This window comes from Micromesistius poutassou (assembly GCF_964030765.1).
Source record: "Micromesistius poutassou genome assembly, chromosome: 16".
In the NCBI taxonomy this organism is placed as follows: Eukaryota; Metazoa; Chordata; class Actinopteri; order Gadiformes; family Gadidae; genus Micromesistius; species Micromesistius poutassou.
In genome coordinates this window covers 366,349-392,082 of record NC_140286.1, presented here as the reverse complement: position 1 = coordinate 392,082, position 25,734 = coordinate 366,349, and the positions used below count along the sequence as shown (strand labels likewise).

Sequence of the window (25,734 nt, the reverse complement as noted above, 5' to 3'; positions counted from 1 at the left end):
TTGGAAATCTTCAGCTACTCGTGGGAAACAGGCACAAATAAATCATTCCCTTTGTATGAAAACATGCATTGATGTAATTGATATCTAAGGTTCCACATGCGTATCTAAAGCCATGATGATACAAAATGTTAAACATCCCCTTTTTTCTGCAATCATTCTTGCATTCCTTATACTTTTGGTTCCATAAGGAAGACTTAACTTTTGGCCTTCTTCAATACTCAGTCAAGACATCATTTAGTAATATGGAATAACTTAAAATTAAAAGGATCATACATCATTGGGCAAAAAAATAAAATAAACAATTATATATATATATATATATATATATATATATGCAGTGCAACTTAACTACATACTTTCCTAGAATGAGAATGTTTCATTGCATGTGCGTATTCACGTCAGTGTGCAAACAATATGCTGGGAATGAGGCTTCCTGTCCTCGGGACGAAACTCAATCTTCCTTCTTCTCCAGGCCGCTCTCTGCTCTGAGAGCCTGGCTGCTGGCTGAGATGTAGTCTAGCCAGTGTTTGAGGTCCTCAGGAAACTCTGGACATGTGATCTGCGCACACACACACACACACACACACACACACACACACACACACACACACACACACACACACACACACACACACACACACAATAAACATACAAAAAAAGCATGGGACAGAACAGGCAGGATAAACCTGATTTACACCTACCTTTCTTTTGCACACAAACTCTATGATTTGCTCGGGGCTGCAGCGCACCACGTTCTGCCTGCAGAGCATGACCGCTGAGGTGAAGCCGTCCCTCTTGGACACGAAGCGTTGTTCCAAATAAAAGGCCTTCTCATCCCAGCCGATCACTTTGGTCCGAATCTCAAAGGGCTCGCGGAACGCCAACGAGCGCCGATAACGGATGGTGGAGGCCCCCACCACCATCCTGGCCCCCAGCCGGTGCGAGGCCATGAACAGCCCGTTTCGCATGTAATGGTGGAACCTGGCAAAGTCACACTCCCTCAGGTACCGGGAGTTATTCATGTGGCCCATGTAGTCCAGGTCGTGGGGCAGGACCATGCCGTCCACGCTTTGCTCGGCCATAATGTCCCCTATTCGGGGTTGAAACCATGCCTGGAAAAAAACCTGGGCCCCTCGCAGGAAGTACCAAACATCTACTGTGCAGAAGAGCAGCAGGAGAGCACCCACCACCAGCAGGAACATGTCTCTGCAAGGAGGGAAAGCAAGCCAATGAGTATTAGCAATAGACACCAATAGCACAGAACGTTATGGCCAGCAGGCATTGTAGCAGCATCCTTATGAGTGTTACATGTCGAAGTGTGCTTATATTTTAAAGTTCGGACGGAGATGCATTTTTTAAATTGTTCTGCTCTGAACACTACGGTATTATTAAATACTACAATAAAATGCAGCTTTGACCTCACCAATAAAAAACCGTACAAGAGCAAGGGGGACAAAAACAAGTCAAGTATAACCTACTCGTTTGACTAATTTATTTTTTAGAACACACCGAGACCCGATAAACCGATGGGATTCGTGCCATCACCAATTTCAACCTTGAGGATATGGACGCGCTGCCCTGTGCGCTGCAACAGGATCCTACTGTAACAACCCAATCTGTTAGCCGACCTAGCTCCCGTTAGCCGGTGGCGTCGTAGCATACTCATACTCCGAACGAGCAGGCGGTTACGCCGCCTCCTTCCACGGTTCACTTCGGATATAAATAACACGAGCGACACGTTCAATAATCTAAATATTTCACTTACTATGTCTTCGGGAAAAAAAAAAGTGCTACCATACGATGCGCTGTCAAATGGAAGAAGCCGGTAGATGGAGGAAGCTTCCTACTTCCGGGAGAGGCAGGCTTGGCCAGGACGTCAGCCTTCATTAGATAAACGAGCCGCTTGCATTTCTGAAGGTCTAGTGGGTTTAATAACGCTTAATAACGCGAGTTGTTTCATTTATTTTTGATATATTATATCGTTATTCTTGTGAATAATTTACTAGGACAACTGCATTGACCTATTTCATTTAACAGCAAATATATATATATATATATATATATATATATATATATATATATATATATATATATATATATATATATATATATATATATATATATATATATATATAACTGAATTATTAATATCACCAAAACATAGGATACACCTACCACCGTTGAGTAGGCCTATATCTATAGTGTTGGTACCATTTTACATAAATATTCTGATATCATATATAAAATAATAAATAACTGTTTTAAAGAGGAAGCAAAGCATTAGTTCTGCTGAGGGATGAAACCTATTCGCATTGATTCTCACCTAGACCCTGTTTTCGTCTCCATCACCTCATCGAGCCCATCCTATCCGCGTTCATCCACAAGGTTTAAAAGCACTTTTCTTCCTACCCGTCTGAATCCCTCAGCTCATTACCCACCACCACTCAAGCTCCGCCTCTACCAGAAGTCATTCATTAAATCATAATTCTTATCAATTTTGTAGCCTTGTCGTCAACAAATATAATTTAATGGATGTTTGATCTTATGAATGCGGACAGTAAAAGAAGTCTGTTGATTCCAAGAAAAAGCTTTTAATCAAAAGATAAGGCACAAGTGGGTTCACATTGTAGTGTTACACAGAAGCCCCACGGCTACGTCTCCTTTTCATACAAAGGACGTTGGCTCACAAAATAACAACTGTAATAAAAAGTCATTAGTCTTCTTCTTCTTCAAAAAGTGTCCATGGCCTGCTTCACTTGTTCTTCTCCTCCAGTCCGCCCTCTGCTCTGAGGGCCTGGCTGCTGGCTGAGATGAAGTTCACCCAATGCTGAAGGTCATCCGGAAACTCGGGGCACTCGACCTGCAATGAAAAAACGCCATCAGGGGTTACAACTGGCCATGTCGGAAACAAAAAAAAGAATCAAAAAAGAGAGATATCAGTCGCCATAACAACAAAAACGGTGACACGTTGACATACCTTCCTCTTGCACAGATGCTGCATGATCTTGTCGGGACTGCCACGGACGACGTTCTGCCTGCAGTACATCACAGCGCACACCAGCCCGTCCTTGGTGGACACGAACCTCTGCTCCAGGAAAAACGACTTTTTGTCCCACGTGACGATGCGGCTCCGCAGCTCAAAGCCCTCCCCGACGCAGAGGGCCCTCCGGTAGCGGACGGTGGTGGCCCCCACCACCATGCTGGCGCCCAGGGCCCGGAGGGCCTTGAACACGCCGTTGCGCATGTAGAGCGAGAAGCGGGCAAAGTCACACTCGCGCAGGTAGCGGGCGTTGTTCATGTGGCCCATGTCGACGTCCCGGGGCAGGACGCGCCCCGACATCACCTGCTCGGCGGTGACGTCCCACACGGGGGTCTGGAACCAGGCCCGGGTGAGGACGGCGGCGGCTCGCAGGAAGTACCACACGTCCAGGCAGGAGAAGAGGGCGAGCAAGGCCACCGCGGCCCACGGCAGCCACCACATCGTTCTGGGGGGAGGCGGGAGGCACGAGGGTGTGAGACCGGATGGTACATATTGGATGGGTCGGGTAGGAGTGAAACAGGAAGGACCCAAGAAGGTGTCGGTTTAGTGGACTAGTGGCCAAGAAGGGGGTTGAAGCTGGGAGAATCAGTTCAACAAGACACCTACTACAAGCTACCCACTAACTCACTAGCCACTACTGGGCTGAATGGCTGAAAACAGCACCATACCCATCTGCTATATTTAAATCGTAATTGTCAGAGAATATAGATTAAAAAAAACTGCTACATCCTTGTAATTGTTCCACCAAAACTATCCCAAATTGTGTTTTCTGGTGTCCCTCCATTGCAGAAGACCCGAGGAGCCTAGGCTAGGGTACGAAGTATGAACATTGTTGTTGTCCCACAATTGACTCTCGTTCGCTGCTCTTTAATTAATAAAGAAAATATTGTTAACATTGTACCTATAATCTTGGAGTGTGGGCTGTCTTCGAAGTCTCCACCCGGTCGGTTATAGTACCGTGGCTCACAGTCTCGACTTAGTTATGTTGGAGAGCTGTTGCCACTCTCTGGCTATGCAACAGGTTTGGCTGGTAAATCAGGTAGGTACTGGCATCGAACAAGTCTGCATCATCGATAGAAAACTACGCTACAGAACACAGCAAACATCTTACACTTTTGCTGTGAAACGAAATTATTCATATTGATTTTCATAGGCTCTGATACGAAATAATGAACCCGTGGAACTAATGGTTTACTGGGACTGCATATTGGTTTAGGTCTTACGATACTAAACTAAAAGGGAAAGGTCCGACATATTTGCACGACATTACTCATGGATTATATGAGGGGTTTAAAAATGAAGGAGAAAGAACATTACTTGCATACACACATATTAATAGTTAGATATTCTGTAACCGATAGGTCCTGCATGGTTGTTTAACCAGTTCACATGAGAACGGAATGGAACAGTTTACAAAGACATTTAACCAACATGGCAACAAATAATGTCCGATAGTAGTGTCGTACTACTTACGTCGTATTTTAAGTCTTAACTCCCGTGTATTTCTATCTGTTCACACATTACCAAGTTACCGCAGTGTCCATAGTCCATACGGGATTTGCACGGAAGAACTCTGGTGCGTAGGAACCCCAATGCACGCTTTTAATTGGCTGACGATTTCAGCGTCATGCGTAAGCGAAATAATGGCATAACCATGGTTTGTACAAAATTATACCCGTGGGGGTTGATATGTAGCGGTGAGGAACATTATTATTTTTGATAGGATTTTTGTAAACTATTTTGTTTATTTTTGTAGTTTAACATGAAGCAGAACGACATCGTTGTCGTTTGTCTTCATAAATGTATGCGTTTTACAGGCTGCAAACGTTACTTAACTTTTGTTACATAGCCTACACAAATCAACATTTGTATGCAGACTTGTGTTTATATGTAGGCCTACAAACATCAAGGTACTATATTAATTATGAAGGCATTATACAGTATCCAATATTCTGATGAGAAGCTTCCAAAATAAACAAAACAGAGGATTGAATGAGGCACGCATTTCAAATCACATAACAATTTATTTGACTGCTGAACAATATATGTTGGTAATAACATGCTGGTATGGGTGCATCCTACTCACCACTGATGAGCATAACAATATAACAAAGAACAAGGATAAAGTGCAAAAAGGCTAGATAATTCCCAAAACAAGATTATTTAAGAGTACACAGGAATCAAACATGACAGAAGGGTTAGAGAGGCCTCACATGGTTAAAGTTTTCACATGGAATGAAGAGACACTTTGCATTTTTGCATGAGCAATAACAATAAACAACTGCATGTCTTACAAATGAACATTCATACTGATGACCAGTCGTAGTTCCGCATTAATGTCTGAGTTAAAAAGCACAACTACAACAACTTGTTTCTCATCAGACTACAATAGGTATATTTGAAAGATCACCAAAAAAAATAGAAACAGATATTTTTTATAAGCAACAATAATGTGATGAAGCTGTTACAATGATTAGTAGAGATGCTGTTTTGGTAATGCTTGTCAACAGAAAAAAAAGACTACATTAACGATTTCTTCTGAACTAGTGATAAACTAGGCACATTTAGCCTAAAGTTTCAAGGCCCTGGTGGTTGAATTTGACGAACCTTGTGCTCCCTCACCATTTTCTTCATATCCCGATCTTGTTGAAGGTCACTGGTCTGGAGTGGAAGTTTTTTCCCCATTTGTGGATCAAATGGTTTTCTAAAAGAGACAACATTTTCTTTATTTGACAGAACACAGGAAATAATCAAACATGAAAGAAAGGCTTCAGACTGGTGGTGAAAATGAAGGCTTACTGAACCGACCAATCAAATTCATCCAGGGAAAAGCATCAGTAAAAGAATATCATTGCGGCCTCACATTAAAATACTCATGAGAGGCTTAAGGAAAATGTAGAACGTACGTTTTAAGGTGTTCCTCGATGGCCTTACGCTCGTATACCGTCCCATACTTTGTTTTAACAGGCTCAACAAATATCCTCTTAGTGAGTGGACACTTCAGATGTTGCGGTGTGCTCTTCGGAACAGAACTTCGACCGACCAATTCCTTTCAGGGAGAATTAATAAAGCAGTTTAATTTCATTAATACACAGGATCAGATGTTATAATCCCTTGTGCCAAAATCCAAGGAAAACACATTCAGAGGCCCCTGTCCAAACCAACCTTACAAGCACGCTGGCTACCAAACTACCAACCAAAGGTGAAAAGTAAAGAAAAATAAATAAATAAATAAAATACAATGTACCTATCCTATCCTATGGCTATCACAGCCTAAAAACAGCAATGCCACCTTCAACAGACCCAGGCTCCGTTTAAGTGCAAGCTCCAGGTAGTGACAATGCCCCCCTGGTCAAACCAACCTTATAAGCACACTGGCTACTAAGCTACCAACCAAAGGTGAAAAACACACAGCAACTAGCCCAACTAATAGCAGTAAATACAGCAGTATGCAGTAAGCAGAATATCATTGGGGTTATCAAGTGGGCACCCTCTTTCACAGATGTTTCGTTAAGTTAGGCCCACGACACCTCCTGAAGGCTTAACAATGAAACCAGCGTCCTGGATTCACCCCCCTCAATGCTAAATGTTTTATCCATTCATAAGGTGTAAGGCCTGTGGCTCAAAAAATGTGGCATTTACTTGTGAGGCTGGTTCAGTAATACCTAATCCAAGTGTACAGATATAATTAGAAAATTAATCCAGACATTATAGAACTCACAAAAACAGATAAACAAATGTCCACTTTGTCTATTTGTTTTTCATCGTGGTGCAAGATGTCGGACACAATCTTTTAATGTATCCTTGAAGAATCCTCAATATAAGTGGGGAACCTCTCACCCGCTCCATGTCATTGAAGGACTTGGCTGCGGTTTTTGCGGTGTGGTCCTTGGCTTCTTGTTCATACTTGTCCTTGCTGGATAGGAATTCCTCAGCCAAAATGCTTACAAAGGAGAACATTTGTATAACATTTTTATCACAAAAAAAGCAACATGAAAGCACACTCAAGTAAATTAAGTATATCTAATATAGGTTAAAAAGAATAAATTAAAAAAAAGTACTAAACATCAGCTAAGTTTAGTTTTAAACAACGCTAGAAGATCCCACCTGTCTAGTGGGTCTTCAGCCTCGGGGGCGATGAGCAGTCCATAGATGGCGTCCAGGATCTCCCTCATGGTGACGTGGGCATTGTAGCTGCGGTCAAATATGTGGTGACATATCCGTCCGGAATTGTTGATGTTGCAGTGGTACACCTTTGCTCATGTTAAGATAATGTCACTCAAAAGAGTTTGGTATTTTCTTTGTTTACTGGCTCTTTCGCAACAATTATACAAATATATGGATGGTGCATTGTAATCAAACAAGGATACGTGTGTGAAGAAGCGGATTGTAGGAGGTTTCACTGGGTAATCCTTGTCAAACTGACAGTACAGCTCAAAGACCCCCTTCTCATAAGGCGTGTCAGGAGGACCCTGCATCAGAATCTTCCAAAAGGCTGTGGACAGTTAGAAATCACACAGAACAGTAAGGAATCAGACATATCAGTTCAGAATCGGAAATCATGACTGTTATACATTACTTAGAAGGCAGAGTAGAGAGACAGAGTACACAGACAGTAGGTATGTATGCATGATTGCCACTTACTGAAGTCGGACTCAGAGGGGAAGATGTTGAAGTATGGATGAGGCTCACAGTGCAAGCATCTCAACTCCTCGAGTATACGTTTGTCCTTCTCCATCAAGGGCTTTTTCTTAGATTCCTGGATCTTCTTCTTTAATGCACTGTGGTGAAAGACGTGTGTGTTTAGTTCCGTAGGGGAAGCCTGGCGGGGGGACTAAGAACGACGGGGGAAACAAGGCACGGGGGGAAAAGCAAAGTGGTCGGCTGGTTGGGACATACTTCGCTGTCACGGTCACTTTGTCGCCGAACTTGCTCGGCAGAGTAGTCTCTGGGAGGTCATCGTAGCCACGCTGGGCAAAGATGCTACTTAAAACACTCTGGTGGACAGAACATTTACAGAAAAAATTTAAAGACAACTATTAACTAATTAGAACAAATATGAGTGTTAGGGTACCGCAAGTACTGCAACTCACCTCGCTTGTGATGGCGGATGGATCTAGTTTCTCCTTGGGTTTTCGCATTTCCAGAGAGAGAATCGTTTCAACCTCAAAAAGTCTCAGGCCATCTCTGCTCGTTTCGGGCTTGAAACAACAACCTCCTAATCACAGACATTAAAGTATTAACACATTGAATATATGCTATGTATGGACTGAGGTTAATGAAATGAGAAGCTCTACCTGTGGCATTGCTGATTCCGTGAAGTGTGTGGTTGTCTACATCTCCGAGCAGGATGGAATCCACAACGATGTCCGATTCGATCAGATTTATTGCAACGGTTTCAGTTTTTGCCATCGACCTGTGGGAGCAATGAGACACAAAGCATTACAACCCAAGACAATGGTTTTTAACATTAAATTCTATCTGCAGTAAATATACCAAAACATCTATTTGAACACTATATCAACAAAGTATAGATTAATATGGTATAGAAATGCTCCTTGTGCATGTAAGAATTTAATAAATTAAACAAACAGGTGTGATGTGTGCTTAACCTCGCATGAAGGTTGTGAGAAAGCATGGTCACTTCACAGCTTATGGACTACATGAGGAACTTTGCACACAAATAGGAATTTACCCCAAATCGTTTCCATCCGTGAGACATATGATGCGGAGCCTACACTGAGGGAACCTCTTCTTCACTTTGTTCAGTTCTTTGACTCCACGTTGAAGGGCATCGTACAGGACAGTGGATCCACCTGGTTGAAGCTCCCGCAGATGTGCCTGTACGTAGTTACAGTCAGGTATAGTGTACACTGCCTTTCATCAAGTTACGCTGTCCCAGAAGGGCCTTATTTGAAAACCACGTATTTTTCCATAACAATTATTGAACTCTAAAAATTATTTCACCAATGAGGAGTTTTAACATTTCACATACATGTGATTGACAGGCCAACCAATCATGGAAAAGATGCAGTGATTTGGCAAATTAGCCGGCAGGAATCTCAAATGAAAAATCTCAAATCTCAAATAATAGCTCTTAAATCAAACTTACAGCACCTTTAAGTTAGGGAAAAAAAATTGAAGATCAATTGAGTAAAAATTGAATAAAATGTTAAATAAAAACATGTCTGTTGGCCCTTACAGGGTGGTTGGAAATGGTTTGAAATAATGTTAAAAACTACCTTGAATTTTTCCAGAGTTTCAGTAAAAGTATGTATGACTGTCACTTTTGAGCTGAAGCTCACAAGGCCAATCACGTGATGGAAATCATAGGCCATGGTCCTTGTTGCAAAACAGTCAAATAGCTCCTTCACAGCGTCCATCCTCTTCATTTTCAATTCACCATAGCATTCCTCCTCCATGGAGGAACTGGTATCCATTAGCACCTACAAATGCCAACAAATATTGTGCCAGTGTATCATTGGTAGTCATTGTTGTACTTTTACTATTTATTAATTTCATCAGACGACTTGATCTGATGTACACACACAGACAGAACTACATAATTCCCTAGTTCCCGTTAGTGCCAGTATTAAACGTGGCCCCTTTAAGAAGGGCCCTGGTTGGATGACGACTCCTGTTATGGTTGGTGAACTTAAACGTTAGATGAGGCATGAATAAAGCGGCTGCGGCTTTCTGCTGCTAACAAGCTGTGTTTATCGAGACAAACACTACACTGCAGGATTAGAAAGTAGACCTTACCAGTATGGCTTCCTTTGGAGTCCTGCAAGTGATAAATATGTGGTCATCTGAACGATTACCAGTTCTGTACGAAAGACAAATGCAAAGCAGGGGAAGTATTATTTATCATTTCCCCATCCATCCATCTAGGTTTCTCTTTTGTCATTATGTTCATTCATTATATACGTGTCTTCACAAAAAGAAAGTGTGGACACAAAGTGGAAAAAATAAAATCCACTCAGAAAATGCCCCCTGCTTCTCTGCTCCCTCCCTCCTCATTTGTCCACCAACGTGGAAGTTGGACTACCCGAACCAATTGGGAATAGGCCCTGATAGGTCAGAAAATCTAAAATCGTAAGGCAGGTGCAGTAACTTTCGCTTAATAATTTACAACAAATGGCTATGGCATATAAACTACACTCAAATTAAAGCTCTTAAATCTTACCTACCGCATCTTTAACAGCAAAAAAAACACTGCCTTTAGGACAATGTGTAACAGAAATTTGTTAAATTTCATAAATACATTTAGCATAAAATTAAATGTCAATTTGTTTGCATAGTACGTTGCACATACTATAGGACGTCATATTGTGTGCAAATATATATATATATATAAATATATATAATCTAAATAATATATATAAATGTTTTTAATGTTTACTTACTTGGCTGCCAGTTCATCCAGATCCAGACTTTCTTTTATGCCAGTGAGAAAATCCCACGCTATAATCAGATGTGGTTGACCTTTATTCTTGCCTAAAGAGACTCCGACATTATCTGCCACATGAAGAAGTACTTGTTAATGAACAAATGATGCAGTATAATTGTATACAGTCTGTGGTATAATGGCACCCTGTGTGTCTCATTTAAAACCATCTAATGCTTTGTTTATACATACATACATACATACTGTACATAGTAACTGATAGTAGCATGCATTTTGAGTCAGACTTCAAGTTTAAGATTTTCCTGAGTGCATCCTGATGAAAGTCCTGACTGACTGCTAGTAACAACATAATTATCTTCCAATTGTATTTAATGCAGTACCTTCACTCAGTTGAACAAGCAGCACCCCATCATGTCCTGTGCCCTTGAGTAGCAGCGGTGGTGTCACTTGTAGGAAGGGGAACTCTGTCAGTTTCTCTGTCATGTCGCCAAAAGTCTCCTTCATAGTCAGCTGAAAGCTTTAAGCCACAAGGGAGGACAAGCTGGACATTGTACTTGACCACTTTCTTCAATTCTTCTGAAAAATGTACTGTGCCATATTCTTCTTTATAAATCTAGGATTATTTAATACTTTCCTTATTCCTGGATAAATTATTCAACATAATTAAAATGTGTGTTTTTTTTGTATTTAAACGTTTTCGATCATCTACTTTTGCTTCATGTGAACCATATCCATTTACAGCAAAACCAGGTTTGCATGTACAGGTCAGACGATGTAGCAGACTTTCAAGTGAACAACACGACACACATCAGAGACTTTAGGATAAAGAAACACAAAGAATCAAGTGCTGGTGAGTCAGGGCAGAGTCTCAGCCTCTTCCACGAGAGTCGACCCTGAACATCTGGTAAAAGGAGCAGGTTAAACTGGGCAGGGCCTCCAGAAACTCAAGAAACCATTGCCATTGGCTGTTAGCCTCGTCACTCACAGAAATATAGATGTAGCTCCGGAGCAACATGGGCGAATAAGGTTTATTCTTAATTATACATCCATGGGTTTATCAGTCCACTGGTACACATTTTTTGTAGACCGCTGAGCAATCAATGTAAATCCCATTTTGAATCAGGTTTGTTTTGCCAAGGGTCCGGGGATTGGTTACGCATGCATGTAAATAAAGTCCTTCCCTTACAAGTTGGCCGTTCTTGACAGTTATTTAAAAAAAAGTCTTGTCAGACTGCGTCTAGACGGCTGGCTCTACAAGACTGTTGCTATGATTATATATTTTGTGCTACACCAAGCAAAATAAGCCAGTTAGTTTCATATTCAACATGTTATGTGTCAAATGACTACATACTTCACTTCAAGCATGTTGGCATGAGATATCCAAAGGTTGTATCTTCTGACAGAAGGAGGCAGGCTGAGCAGTATCTTCTCTATGTCCTTGGCTCTCCTCAGTGAGCTTTCCAGCAAGTCCACTTCACAGCAGTTTGGAATTTTCTCTCCATCTGAAAAAGGAAAAACAAATCAAACCGATATGAATGAGGCAACAATATATGGTCAAAGTTTTTAAAATTTCAATCTGAAATTATACTTAGTTTTAGTTATGTATGATACCACAGATAATCTCATAAAATCTGTCGAAAACCAACAATTAACATTGATTTTTTTTATTAGAGCCAGTGAAACCACTGTTTCAGCTGGAATTAAAACACTGAAATGAAAAAGAATGGGTTTGAGAGTTCTAGGAAAGAGAGGGGCATGTTATCCCCATGCCAACTTTGTGATATTTTTTCTATTACCGTTGTTGTGTGTGAGCGTTATATTGAGCGATGTTGTATATAAAATGCGCCATACACTGTGGCATTACACTATGGGTGTTCAGGAAGCCTAACCCTGACTCGGACAAGAACATTAAATAGACCGCTGCTCAGATGGAGCTTCACCATCCATTCACAGAATGGGTATATATGGTTTTGGGTTCACTGGCACTTTACATTTTTTTTGTTGATTTGATCAATTGAATTTCATTCATCAACATGAAAATAATTCTATAAATTTCTATAATTTTTTTAAAGAAATGCCTCCAGGAATCTCATTTTATTTTACATGCGTGAAACCAAATTGAGTTGACCATTGTATCATACCATTGTATTTACTGTATCATTTACCTCTGATCTTTTGAAGAACATATGCCCTCTCATAGACAACTGGGGTTCCAGGGACATAGACCGGTTCACAGAAACGATGGCCCTGCTCAGATGTCAGGTCAACTGTTGCGTAGTTCTCATGATCTAGTGACTGATCCTGGTTAATGGGAGGAAAACTGTTAATGCACCATGAACCATAGCTGAACAAAACAGGTCAAGAGAGGAAAAAATACCAACGTACCCCCGCTGTCGATATGAGATACGCCCAGCAGTGTGCCGCATACTCAAAGACATCCAGGTCCTCTATTGGTTTTTCTTCAGTGCGCTGTCCAGGCCTTGGCAAGAGTTCCCTGAACAGCACGTACAATCCCTCAACGATTGCAATCTTCAGAGTTTGGAGGAGAATAAAATCATAAGTAGCATATTATGCACCAGAGGAGCATAGTTGTATAAGAGCTAAGTGATAGCTAAATGCCAACACTACCGTGGCACTAACCTTCTGAGTTTTGGTCACAATCTGATTCCTGCAGATCAGCTGGCACAAACTCTGTGCCAGAGGGCTACAGCCGGTAAGCTTGCGTATGTAAACAATCAAGGGTGAGAAATCGCTCCCACACATTTCGGATTTCTAAAAGGGGGTCAAAAACATTTTGTTCAATTTCTACTCATCTGTTCAATGTCCACTAACATGTGTTCTGTATATATATATATATATATACAAAAGGGAATGGAAGCCATGTTCAGCTTTCAAGATTGGCAACATTAGAGACGAAATAAGGGGTTTTGTTTTGATTGGTTAGAATATAGACAGTTGACTAAAATAATCAACAGTCAATTAATATTGATTATTCAATCGACCTAATCAACAAACAGTGCCAAGGATAAATTTACACAAGTGGTAGATATTATATTTACAATGTCAAACAGGACATAAAGAAATTATGATAAATTACCACAGAATAAAGTGTGGACATGAACACACTCTGTCCTTTAGTGGTTTGTTGCACTGAGGGTTCAACATCATTTCTGAACATCACATCATTGTCTGGCGTTTTTTCAGGAAATGTAGACAAGGAAAAGTTCAGTGTTGAACTTTTGTCTTCAGCAATACCACAATCTTGCAATATGTCACAACCACCATGGTTCCCTCTGCCAAAACAAAGTTAAGTCTCATTAGAAATTAATTTACATGTATGGAAACACTACAAAGAAAACATGTTAAACTTGTCAACCACAGAAAAACAAGAGAAGTGTTCAAGTTACTGGTAATGTAGCGCATGTGCTGGTATTCCACTTTCATTTGCCAGTTTGTCTCTCAAATCGGTAATGGTGTCAGAGGTCAGGTTTACTGAGATTTCAAAGTTTCCCTGGGGAAAAAAGAGACAGAGCAGCAGACGTTCCTTAAAATGTCATCTCAACGTTTTAAAATGTTGCTTTACATTTCTTTTGTAACTTGTAACACAAAAAAACAATTGTGTATCATGGAGCAACTGTTTTTTATCAAAATTATATATTTCCATGATAAAGAAATACATAGGTTAATTTCTAAATCAATGTTATTATTTGTAGCGATTGGTTATATTTCTTCTTAGAACTCAGCAAATGAAACCTTATGTAAACACAAAAACATGCATACTTAACACTCACCTTAAGCATTATGTGACAGCGAACAGTATCCTCTCCTGGGGTTTCTTCAACTGTCGGGTTTCTCATCACAATGCTGTTGATTAGGTTCTGCCTTGGTGTAAATATAGCGTAGAGTTTGTCTTTGTTCTTTATGTGTCTGTCTGTCAAAGACCCTGGGGAAAGTGAAAGAAAATGAATAAATGCACCATACCTCGGCTCATATAAGTAGATTACCGATGAGTTGTATTTTTTTCTACACTTGCTTTAATATTTCTTAAATACTGTGTTAAAAATTGATATGTGACACCTTTTCTAACATGCTCATTGTAGGCATGATTTCACTAACCTAAGGTAGTTTTTCCAGAATTCCAGTTCTAAATGTACTGAACAAACTAGTCAACTTCATGTACATAACGACCCTGCAAAAAACTTTGTCTTGTCTTTTTACTTCAAGGTGGGGACTTGGTTATTACCAAGCCTAACACTCTATCCCATGGTATGGGTGCTGTAGCTTTGATAGCTGGTTTCACTGTAGTTATGTACTCTCATCAAAGTGAGGTGAGGCTGTGCTTACACGTGTTGAAGAAGGGGTCATCCGTCAGGGGCATACCGTCCACCGTGTACAGACAGACACCTTTACTGTTGCAAACGTTTTCAAGATGACAAATCCTCAGCATTAAATCATCAACCGTGTTCTGTGCAGGATCCATGTCTACAAGGGGGGGAAAAGCCTTTTTTTTTATTAACGTCTGTATGTGTATGTATGCATTGCTATTATATATATGCTATTATAATAAGGATTGAAAACATTGTTTACTATTCAACAGGGGGCAACTGCAGTGTAGCCACTGAATATATTGGTCTGTGAAATTGTCTCTTATCTCAGATTCTTACAATATAACGTAACTACATGTATAAATCACCATAAACAATGAGGGAAAATGATATGACGTTGATTAACAGTTGCGTGGGCTGGAGTTGTCACCATTAAAAATATCGCCATAGACTATCGCCAACTTGGTTAAATACTTAGAAGGCTACTGCTCTACTGTGTATAGGATTTTAAGTGATAGCCTGTGCGCAACATGTTTGTTTACTGGGTAATAGGCCAACGCCACATCACAGGAGGCAGAAAGTACAAATATCAGCATCTCCCGTACATGGGATCACAACCTTTTCTTTAACAATCCAGACACTCACACAATCTCACAATTACTATATATATATATATATATATATAGTAATTGTGCAGGTGAGATTGTGTAAGTGAGCAGGTGAAATTGATCTGATATATATATATATATGTTATATATGTTTATATAGTATATATGTTATATATGTTATATAGTATATATATGTTTCCGGAAATCATAAGTGCTTGTGCATGGAAACAAACATGGCCAATCTGCAGACCTGTCTCTTACCTCGGATACTTCTTGGCTCGGGACACTGAGGGAACGTGTATTCAAGGCAGAATTCCTCCACTGTCTTCTGGACGGCTGCTGGGTCGGGCTGGGCTCTGAGCCTTCTCACATGACCCTTCACTTTTTCAAAGCGATTCTTCTCCACTTGACTCAGGCCTTAATGCATTAAACATATTCAATAAGTTAACAATTAAAACTGTGTGTGTGTGTGTGTGTGTGTGTGTGTGTGTGTGTGTACGGTTCCGACGATGACTGATATATTTGAGATCAGCAAAACTGTAATATACCAACAATCAGGTATTTTAAACTGTATAATTTTAGAGCATTTCAAAGTTAAAGTCTATTATTACATTCAAATGAGTGAAACAGCAATGTGTTGAAACACATTGCATCAGCAATGTGTTTCAATGTGTTGAAACACATTGCTGATGAACATTAACTTTGGAATGTTTGAATAAAATGCCTGAGTTTATAGTTGTCCTGATCTCAAAAATATATCTGCCATTGTCACAACTTATGAAGTAATGTGTTTTTACAGCAAGTTTCAGACATAGTTCTTATAATGAACATATTATGGGACTATAACTTTTAAATGCTCTTAAATGATGGGTGTAAAATGGGTTGATTTTGGGAGGTTGTTGTTGATAAGTTGAAAGTTGCTAACTCTCAGGTCGCGCTTGGCCGTTTCTATACATTTGCCATAATGGATAGAATACGCGTGAGTGAGGACTTGACCGCAGTGTTTAACATTTGGATTTAGGCGTCTTGTCTTACCCATTTTGTCCAGATCCTCATCACTCACACTGTCAATAAAGTCCCTCTCATCTGCGACACCTATATCAAGAAATCCTTTATAGTAGTTATCCAGTCTGTATCGCTCCAGCAGGTTGTAGATTGCCGCCATCTGAATCCAATTAACACGTGTCACACACACATACATTTTTCAACTGTTAGGCTATTAATTATTTAAACTTAATTCAATATAGGACAGTTTGTTAATGTCTGAATTTCAGTATTAGAGCATGAACAGAAACGGAACTGTTAACTGTAAACATTAGAATCGAAAGTTTCACTTCTTGGGAATCGAAAACATCGAAAGTTTCAGTTTCGATTCTTTGATTCCCAATTCTTTAGTAAACAGCCATACCGACCGTTATCCGCAACCCTTCCGCACCACTACATTTCACATGAGTTGACAAAAACAGATACTTCCACGTAAGAATTGCAAAACTTAAGACATGTCATAAACCTTTCCCAACAGTTACCTGGCGGCTCCTTGTCTCCTCCATGCTGCTCCGTGTGAGAGTGACTGCTCTCTGTCTCTCTGCTGCTCCTCGCCTCCTCCTCCTCGCCTCCTCCTCCAGCTCATCATCAGGAAGTGGTCATCAACATCAACTAAAGCCTAATCAATCTATTTTAATAGTTGTTGCATATTTAGAAATAGTAACAACACTCATCTAGGTTAGGTTAGGTTAGGTTACCTACTTAACAGTAGATTACATAACATTGTAAATACATACATTTTCCGGTCAATTCAAACTACTATCTTCCAGAACCCTGGCTGGTAATTAAAAGAAGATGACTAACATAAATATAAATATTAGACAAATTTATAGTCAATTTTTTCAGTGCCATGAGAAAATGCCTCGCATAAAGTTGATACAAACTATATATTCACTGTATTTAAAGCGCCTTTTTGTCCTCGTATCAAATTGTGATCTTGCGTCACCAAAATGCGTCTGACTAAATGGCGCCCTCCAGTGGTCAGCTTCGGTACTGTAGGAGGTAGTGGCTGGAACGGTGCAGCACTGAGGAATACAGCACTGCTGGTCTGTCCCCGATCGGCTCTCATTGGACAAGCCACTGAACTCAACCAACCACTCCTTCTATCATCATCATCATCGTCATTTGGTGTGCGTGAATCCTCAGTCACAGACCTTAAACAGCGATCCATAGTGTTACACAGACCACCATTGGTAATATCTCTCCTCGTGCCATTTTCTGCCTCTCCGTCAGCCATTGACAATACATTGAGATCCGTGTTCCTCTCCCTTCGGTCACCGCGAGTGGCGCCCGACACCGCGGGGTCACTGTCCTCCTCGCCGCCCTTGGCGTTGTTCCCCTGATCCACACTCAGACCACCGGGACCGATCTGCCTTCTGGCGCCCCTGTGGGTGGTGCTGCTGCTGCTGCTCGCTGCCGGTCCGAGAGCTGCGTCACCGGGGCGAGGCAGCGGGCCGGCAGGCTGCAGATCTCCAGTCCTGGTCGACGAGGTCGCCCCCCGGGGGGGTCGCAGCGCGGACGACCCCGCAGAGCGGGGCCTCGTCGGGGGAGGAGCGCAGGGCGGCGGGCTCGGCGTAACAGGGAGTGACAGGGAGGAGAGCGGAGGGCGGAGTCTCGGGTCTGGCGGGAGGGGTCTCCTCGGGTCTGAGGTGCCGGCCCTCCTGGGGTGATGAGGGGTCCCCGGTCCAGCTGTAGATCTGCAGAGAGACACCCCCCGGGGGGGTTTGGAAATCACAACCTTCTTTGAAATTATTTGTATTTTTTTTACTATTGGTTTTTTCACGCTTTCGAAATACCAACCTGGAAGGGTTTTTAAACCTTTGGCTGGTGGGCGCCGGGGAGGACACAGAGGAAGAGGAGGAGGAGGAGGAGGATGAGAGGGGGCGAGGAAGGAGGGGACTTGGAAGATCTAAATCCATCTGGATCACTCTCCTCTGTTCTCTCAACTCTTTAAAACACGTACCAACAAGCACACGTAGGTACACATTAACGAGCAAACAAGCACACAGAGAACGCTCGATTGGAAGCTGAACCCACAGAACGCTAACAGAGGCTTGTAGTCACTAGATGGCAGCAGTGAGTCAGGACATTGAGGTTGGCTGCTCACCTGTGAATGTTGGTTCCCTGTCTTTGACCTGCCACTGACTCCTGTATTCTTGCTCAATATCCTCCTATAAGAAATACACACACACACACACACACACACATACACACACACACACACACACACACACACACACACACACACACACACACACACACACGGTTACTTATTGTACTTATTGTGGTCAATAGCTTAGCTGGCCAAACACAATTGGAACATTTGTGACGCTAGAGCAGCATGTCAAGTGTCACTACCAAAATTAGGTAAATTAATGAGAAAAAAAACACACAAACACAGTCCAAAGAACGGTGGAGAGTGACCTCTATGGCTGTCTGTGAGTGAGAGTGAACAGGAGAGACAACCAATGAAGCTCAGTGGCAGTCGACTGACATGTTTCCACATGAAACATGTTAGTCGACATGAGACTGTATATATGTATGTGTGTATCTAACGTCTTGGCACACACACACACACACACACACACACACACACACACACACACACACACACACACACACACACACACACACACACACACACACACACTACTAAATCCACTACCCCCCCCCCCCCCAAACACACACACACTCCTCTCCTTATTTTACTCCAGTACGAGTATTATCAGAGAGGTCCCTACTGCAGACGCAGACCAGCAGGTTTCTGCTGATAGGCCGAGACCCTGTGTGCACACCCACACGCGCGCAGACAAATACATGTGAGGCGCTATGACACACGACTCCCAGAGAATATCAAACAGGGACTCAGACAGATGGTCCTCAATCAAACATGCAAACTGTGAACCAATAGGAACTGGTTGGATGATGACTTTATAGGAATGTATCCACAAGATGATGCAGACATAAACCCAGGATATAGAGAGAAGACCAATTAACGTGTTATAGGGAATACGAGCTCATCGCCCAGACCCTGCCCAGTAATTAGTATAATGTTAGAAGAATGACCTACATATGGTGAATATAATATCTGCTGGAGGTTAATGTCATTCATATTATTATCTCTTTCTTCCTGCAAGAGTGGCATTCTTTTTTTTTTTCTGGGTTTTTAAGGTTTTCTTCAGGGTATGTACGGTTCTGACATTATGATATGCCTTATGGCAACATGACATCTGTGTCGCACAGAGTAGTCAAACAAGTGATCAAACAGCTTGATTAATAGTTAGTTTTGTAAATGTTTTTGCAGCACATGCGGCAACACCTGCAAAGCCATGCAAACAAACGCATGTGCATTGGAAACACAAATGCAATCACAAATGCTCACGTCATTAATCAATCAACAAGGATGTTAACTGTGCCAACATTTGGGAAAATAGGGAAAGTAAATCGATTTTCTAGTTTTACAAGAATGTTTTTGGAAAAAGTGTAAAAAAAAGTGCTGTAGTGTTTCTTTTCACCTGAACCCACAGCAACTGCCTCTTTAATGCATCACAGTCCTCTGTTAGAACGCACCTGAAGAGACAGACAAACAGACAGAGAGATCCAAATGTAATCATACATTTAATGATCTGCATTAGTTTGAAAGTGGTGTGCATGATTTGTATTATTGACTTTTTATCAGTTTTCTTCCTGATTGTGTTTTTCAATCCCATGGGAGAGAGATAGAGAGAGACACAGAGAGAAAGAGACATAGAGACAGAGACAGAGACAGAGAGAGAGAGAGAGCAAAAAACATAAAAAGAAATGCATAAAATATATACAAATATTTAAAAAATAATCCTATTAAAAAGTTATCCTCGTTTGGAGAAAAGTAAAAATCAAAGCTACGATCTTCTTCAAAATGTATGATCTCACCGAAGATGCTCCACCACGTGGTCTATGTGGACGACATTCAGCTGGTCCCTCACAGCCTCCAGTTCATCTCCAACACTGGGTACAGGGACGCCATGTTGGGCAACAATAAGATAAATGGGAAGCCTTGTAGGGTCTAATAATAATCCTTAACAGATTGCATTTAGTAATAAAACACAATAACAATTATATGCATATGAACATGTGAGGGGCACTGCATACATAATTATCTAAATTATGAGATAAAACGTTGAAATGACGAGATAAAAATTTGATGGGTAGGGTTTCAGCTGCAGTGTTTCCCACAGACCAGGTAGCAATGTGTGGTGCCCCCCTGTAGGGTTGGCAACTTTTGGTTTTTGGCAGCCGCAGCAATTTAGCGCTCATCCGAAGCAACAAGAGATCTAACAGATATTTATTATAAATATCTCAAATATCTCGTCAACCCGTACCAACCCTTCCCCCCCCGTCAACAATCCCGTCCGCCCGCAATCCAACACAGCAATCCCGTCCGCCCGCAATCCAACCCCCCCCCCACCCTGTTATATGTATGTTATATGTTATGTAAGCACCATAAAATGTGTCACTCCGGAACAAAAACCAAAAGTTGCCAACCCTGCAGGGGGGCACCACACATTGCTACCTGGTCTGTGGGAAACACTGTCATACTTAAAAATCGCGTTAAAAGAAAAAAAGCGGAATCAATTTGTGGCGCTCGTTGTTGAATGTGTGGCACTGCGCCACACATTGGTCTATGTATGGGAAACACTGAGCTCTCCAGAAGTCGGCGGTGAGCTCGTTCCACCATTGTGGAGCCAGCACAGCAACCGATGGAGATGTTGTTGAGTGGCAGCCAAGTCACACAGTAGTGAGCAGCAATAGAGCATAGTGAATGGGACCGCCTCATGATTTAGATTTTGTATCTCATTAAAAATAGTATCTCGTAATTCAGACTTTTGTCCCCATCATGTGCCTCACCTGCTGGCTTGTGGCGGCTGGGTGCTGCTCCCAGGGCCACTGCGGCTGTCGTCTGTGGAGCGACCCAGGGCATAGTTCACTGTGTCAGGGTCGTAGCGCGCCCAGACCTCCTCACCATCTCTACAGCAGACACACCCACGCACACACACACGCACACACACACACACACGCACACACACACGCACACACACACACACGCACACACACACACACATCAGAGCGGCCAGTGGTCTTCAAAGTGTCACAGTGGGGGACCAAGTGGGTCTTGGTATTGACACAATGAAAGTGACGATGTTGAATATCTCTCAACAGTGAATGTTGGTGAACACTATAGAGGGAAACATTTGAATCATCTCACTTTTTGACGTGAACATGAGAACACCGTGCTCACAATGTGGGCCAAACGTACCACACCAGGTGGTTCCCTGCATCATAAAGGTTGCGGTCCCCAGTGCTTAGTGACTCAATGTAAATAGGAATTAACTCAAACAAATGAACTAATAACATGGACGACCACCGCGTGTGTGCCTCAGAGTAGGCAACACCCATCTGCTAGGTAAAGGTTTGACCTAGGGACTATATTTGATTGTATATAAGGTATATCTTCCCAAATGTTGTACTAAAGGGGCTGGTATTTGGCTAAACAATGACACCATGACAATGACTCAACAGTGAAGAACAGGGACAGTGGGTGGGAGAGGATTGTGTGTGCGCGTGCGTTTGTGTGTGTGTGTGTGTGTGTGCGTATTTGCATGTGTGTGTGTGCGCGTGTGTGTGTGTGTGTGCGTGTGTGTGTGTGTGTGCGCCCCACCTCCCCTCCCTGCAGGCTCTCTCTCTGATGGCCTGCAGTAACATCCTGACCTCCCCCCTCAGCAGCTCTTTGCCTACAGGGGGGTCCGCCAGTGGACAGCGTGGGGTCTCCCCCCTGCTGCTACGGCTACCGCCTTGCTTGATCTCTCGCCATATTCCCAGCCACATGTCCACCTGTGACACAAAACAACGGAGATATTAAGAATTATTATTATCACCATTATTATTAGGCAGAAGTAGCCTATCGAGAAGTGCTGAACACTGTATAAGTATAAAAGTGCAAGCGTCATGGACATTCAATTCAAAATAGGGAACGTCAATCGAGGTCCATAGGGGGACCGGTGTCGTGCCAGAAGTTGATTTTTGCCAGAAACTGATTTCCGGTCCGCGGGCAAGCCATTTTGAGGCAGAAACAAATAAACAATCTCGATTCAAAATATCTTTATTTGCCTAAATACAAGCCAGATATAAATCACCATCTACCCAACAACAATAGGCCTATTAGGCTACTGGACACACAGGAGGCTATCAAACACATAAACAGAGATAAAAAAAAATAAAATAAAATAAAAACAACATTTGATGATCTTTCTCACACTATCGTCATTATCGGATCATTCAATGATCGCTTCATAAACGCTTGATTGGCCTACATTCTGAACAGCCAACGTTCATCACCGCCAAATGTGTTAAAATATGTTTTATTGTCTCACAAATACTTATCATAAATCAGTTTCTGGCAAAAATCAACTTCTGGCACGACACCGGCCGCCACACACACCTCGGAGTGCACCTCCGTGTACAGGTCGACCAGGGACTGTCCCAGCGCCGCGCGCACCTCCGGCAGCTCTGACTCGGGCACCTGCGCCTCCACCAGCCGCCAGATCGACTGGCGAGGACTCCCTCGCTGCCCTTCCATCACCACACTGTTTGTAAAAAAAAACGACTAATAGTTGCAAATATTGGTAAATATATTAGTAATAGCCGTCTTATCAAAGGCTTTTAGTTCTTCTTCTTCTTCTTCTAAAAAAAAAAAGGCTTTTAGATCCATCCTAAATCATCTGCAAACGGATTGGTCCTCGTTTCACGTTTTGATGAAAAACTATAAAGCTTTCCTCGAATTGTATCTTTGCAAAAGCATTGGTATTTTTTAATGTGTGATTGTTTGTATAAACAAGACGTGTAGCATAACGTGGCGGCTTGGTAGCTGATGTGCTTCGTACCCTGTTGCTTGTTGCTCGTATCCAACGACAACACGAGTGTTGCCATGCGTACTCACATATCGCGAGAAAATGCTGGTCTATAGCGTAAAGGTTGAAACCGATATGTCCGAGTACGTTTTTTTTTTTAAACATAATTCGGTAACACTTTATAATAAGGTGCCATAATAAATAGCAGACTAGTCATTGCCTAACCCTTTGTTAATATTTGTTAATTGTTACTAAAATATCTATTTGGCACAAGTTAATAGTTTTTTCATCATTAATTAAATATTAGTTGTTTGCATACAATCTGTATGTTAATGTTTTGACAAATAGAAAACGATCTATTAACTAATATTGTATTAATATTTGTTAATAGTTAACTAAATGTATTTTTGGCACTAATTAAGTTATTTCTTACATCATTTAAATGTTAAATGTTTATTGACAACCGATATGTTAATATAAAAGTTAATGACATATTATTTAACTAATTGTTATTAAACTGTGCTTCTGCCTATCCCAATATGAACCACTCCTCACAGGACCCCTCATAGGACCCTTACAATAAAGTTGGTTAAGCTTAATTAATATATTAGTAATATATAACTATCAGTATGGGGGACCCTTATAATAAAGTTGGTTAAACTTAATTAATATATTAGTAATATATAACTACTAGTATGGGGGACCCTTATAATAAAGTTGGAACAGTAATTATTTGCAAATATTTCTTATAACATTTATTAACGATAGCAAATATTTTACAGTGGGTCTCTCACACTGGAAATGAATGATCTAAGCACACACTGTTGGGAAGGGGGATGAAAATACTTTATTTATAAAGTCAAAGAACTCTCTAAGAACTCCAAAAGCTTTTTGTTTTCTACTGGAACACTGACCACTGATGGTTAACCTGATGGTCTCCTGGAACACTGATCACTAGCCGCGTTTACATGGACACTTCTGATCCGATTAGATTTCTAATCGGATCATGTCGATTATAGCACAGGGGAAAAGTCATTTGATAGTGTGGATTAAAGGGAAACTACATAACCAGAACAGGGGAAAAGTAATTGAAACTGTGGATTAAAGGGAAACTAGATGACCAGAACAGTAGAAAAGTAATTGATAGGGTGGCTTAAAGAGAAACTAGATAACCAGAACAGTAGAAAAGTAAAATACTTTACAGTAACACATGACTTCAAGCAGCATTTGGACTTTACCTTTGGAATTCCCTCCTGGGCTAGTCATCCGCCATTTCATTCACAGATTCAATATGTGGCTCTCTTTGCCACTGGAAGTAGGGGCGGCTGAGCAGGCACTTTTCAAAATATGTCGCCGGTGTACAACGATGGTCAGTGGCCACTCCGGGACAATGTGCTCCAGTGCAAAATCTGTAAGGAGCTGATCAAGGCTAACCTATTATGTGTAACAAAAACATAACAATTACTGTGTGGTGTAACGAAATTCACACACAGATCATGACAGTATTACATTGAGAGTACAATAACAGTCTATAAACAGTCTAATACACTTGATGTTCTTACAGCAGTTCAGGTCAGATCAAGAAGCAATGGAGACCTCCTCCACATCCGATCCGGACAGCTTGTCATCATCAATGATGTAGAATTCCCCTCTAGAACAAAAAAGATAATAATAGAATCGAAATGGAATTATAGGCCAGGAATCAATGATACAGACAAAAATGTATTAGTTATGCACTTCGTTCATCCGAATCAGTACAATCCCGTTCATTTTGCTGCAAAATCTTTTGATTGATTGATTATTTTAATGACCACACAGCCACGCTGCATGGTGGAATTTGTTTTCAGTACAGCTCCTTGGTACATTACAATAAACATAAAAAATAACATAGATAGACATAAAACATAAGGGCCGTGCTTAATCCTCGGCGTTCAGAGTTGAGAATGTTAATTGCAATAGGAATAAAACTGTTTTTGAAGCGGGTTGTTCTGGAGGCAATTTTCCCATGACGCCTCCCAGAGGGCAGTAGCCGGAAGGCAAAGTGTGCAGGGTGTGTGGGATCAGAGATGATCTTGTGGGCTCTGCGTGTCCGTTTGCGGTAGAGTGATTCAAGAGATTGGAGGGGTGATGAGACAATCATTTTGCTCTGTTCTGTTCTGATGCGCTGTAATTTCTTCCGGGAGAGTGAGGACCCGTCCACACGGAGCCGATTTTTTGGTGAAACCGCATAAGTCTCCACAAGTAACTTACAACTTGTAACTTACAACTTGTAACTTGCAACTTACGTAACTTAGGGACTGTTCGTTATTTATTTTAAGACCCACCGGAGGGATTTGGACCTCTGATCACTTATCACTTATCATTTATTTTGACATGACCCTGCAATCGACATGGCAGAATTAATATGCGGCATAGTGTGGAT

At 41.5% G+C, this 25,734-nt stretch overlaps 3 protein-coding genes across 3 annotated transcripts; all 3 read right to left on the bottom strand.

Moving 5' to 3' along the window:
- Positions 1-451: 451 nt before the first annotated feature.
- On the bottom strand, positions 452-1,202 carry LOC311361194 (protein THEM6-like; the record flags this gene model as incomplete). The annotated part of the gene is made up of 2 exons (XM_084481400.1): positions 452-559; positions 702-1,202. The coding sequence occupies 2 exons, from the start codon at positions 1,200-1,202 to the stop codon at positions 452-454; spliced, it is 609 nt and encodes a 202-aa protein (XP_084337526.1).
- Positions 1,203-2,581: 1,379 nt separating this feature from the next.
- LOC311360626 (protein THEM6-like) lies at positions 2,582-4,631 on the bottom strand. Its single transcript, XM_084480726.1, has 3 exons — positions 4,514-4,631; positions 2,978-3,485; positions 2,582-2,860 (listed from the first exon to the last, which is right to left on the bottom strand). Exons 2-3 carry the CDS (start codon positions 3,479-3,481, stop codon positions 2,753-2,755), a joined length of 612 nt encoding a protein of 203 aa, XP_084336852.1. The 5' UTR covers positions 3,482-3,485; positions 4,514-4,631; the 3' UTR covers positions 2,582-2,752.
- Positions 4,632-5,050: 419 nt separating this feature from the next.
- LOC311360818 (uncharacterized protein) lies at positions 5,051-16,984 on the bottom strand. Its single transcript, XM_084480913.1, has 25 exons — positions 16,908-16,984; positions 16,417-16,546; positions 15,643-15,798; positions 14,793-14,930; positions 14,240-14,391; positions 13,856-13,959; positions 13,546-13,741; positions 13,089-13,220; positions 12,834-12,977; positions 12,614-12,749; positions 11,800-11,950; positions 10,829-10,965; positions 10,447-10,558; positions 9,803-9,866; positions 9,283-9,486; positions 8,736-8,881; positions 8,338-8,456; positions 8,134-8,258; positions 7,940-8,037; positions 7,685-7,821; positions 7,411-7,535; positions 7,148-7,293; positions 6,881-6,983; positions 5,947-6,089; positions 5,051-5,744 (listed from the first exon to the last, which is right to left on the bottom strand). Exons 1-25 carry the CDS (start codon positions 16,929-16,931, stop codon positions 5,618-5,620), a joined length of 3,249 nt encoding a protein of 1,082 aa, XP_084337039.1. The 5' UTR covers positions 16,932-16,984; the 3' UTR covers positions 5,051-5,617.
- Positions 16,985-25,734: the final 8,750 nt, after the last annotated feature.

Bases quoted from the DNA above. Each gene is read 5' to 3' on its own strand.
- LOC311360818 (XM_084480913.1), bottom strand. From the start codon at position 16,931: ATGGAGGAGACAAGGAGCCGCCAG. The intron at 12,750-12,833 runs GTACGTTGGTAT...CCCATTAACCAG, and splicing joins ATCTCATATCGACAGCGGGG to GATCAGTCACTAGATCATGA. The intron at 11,951-12,613 runs GTAAATGATACA...TTCCTTTTTCAG, and splicing joins TGTTCTTCAAAAGATCAGAG to ATGGAGAGAAAATTCCAAAC.
- LOC311360626 (XM_084480726.1), bottom strand. From the start codon at position 3,481: ATGTGGTGGCTGCCGTGGGCCGCGGTGGCCTTGCTCGCCCTCTTCTCC. The intron at 2,861-2,977 runs GTATGTCAACGT...TTTTCATTGCAG, and splicing joins AGCATCTGTGCAAGAGGAAG to GTCGAGTGCCCCGAGTTTCC.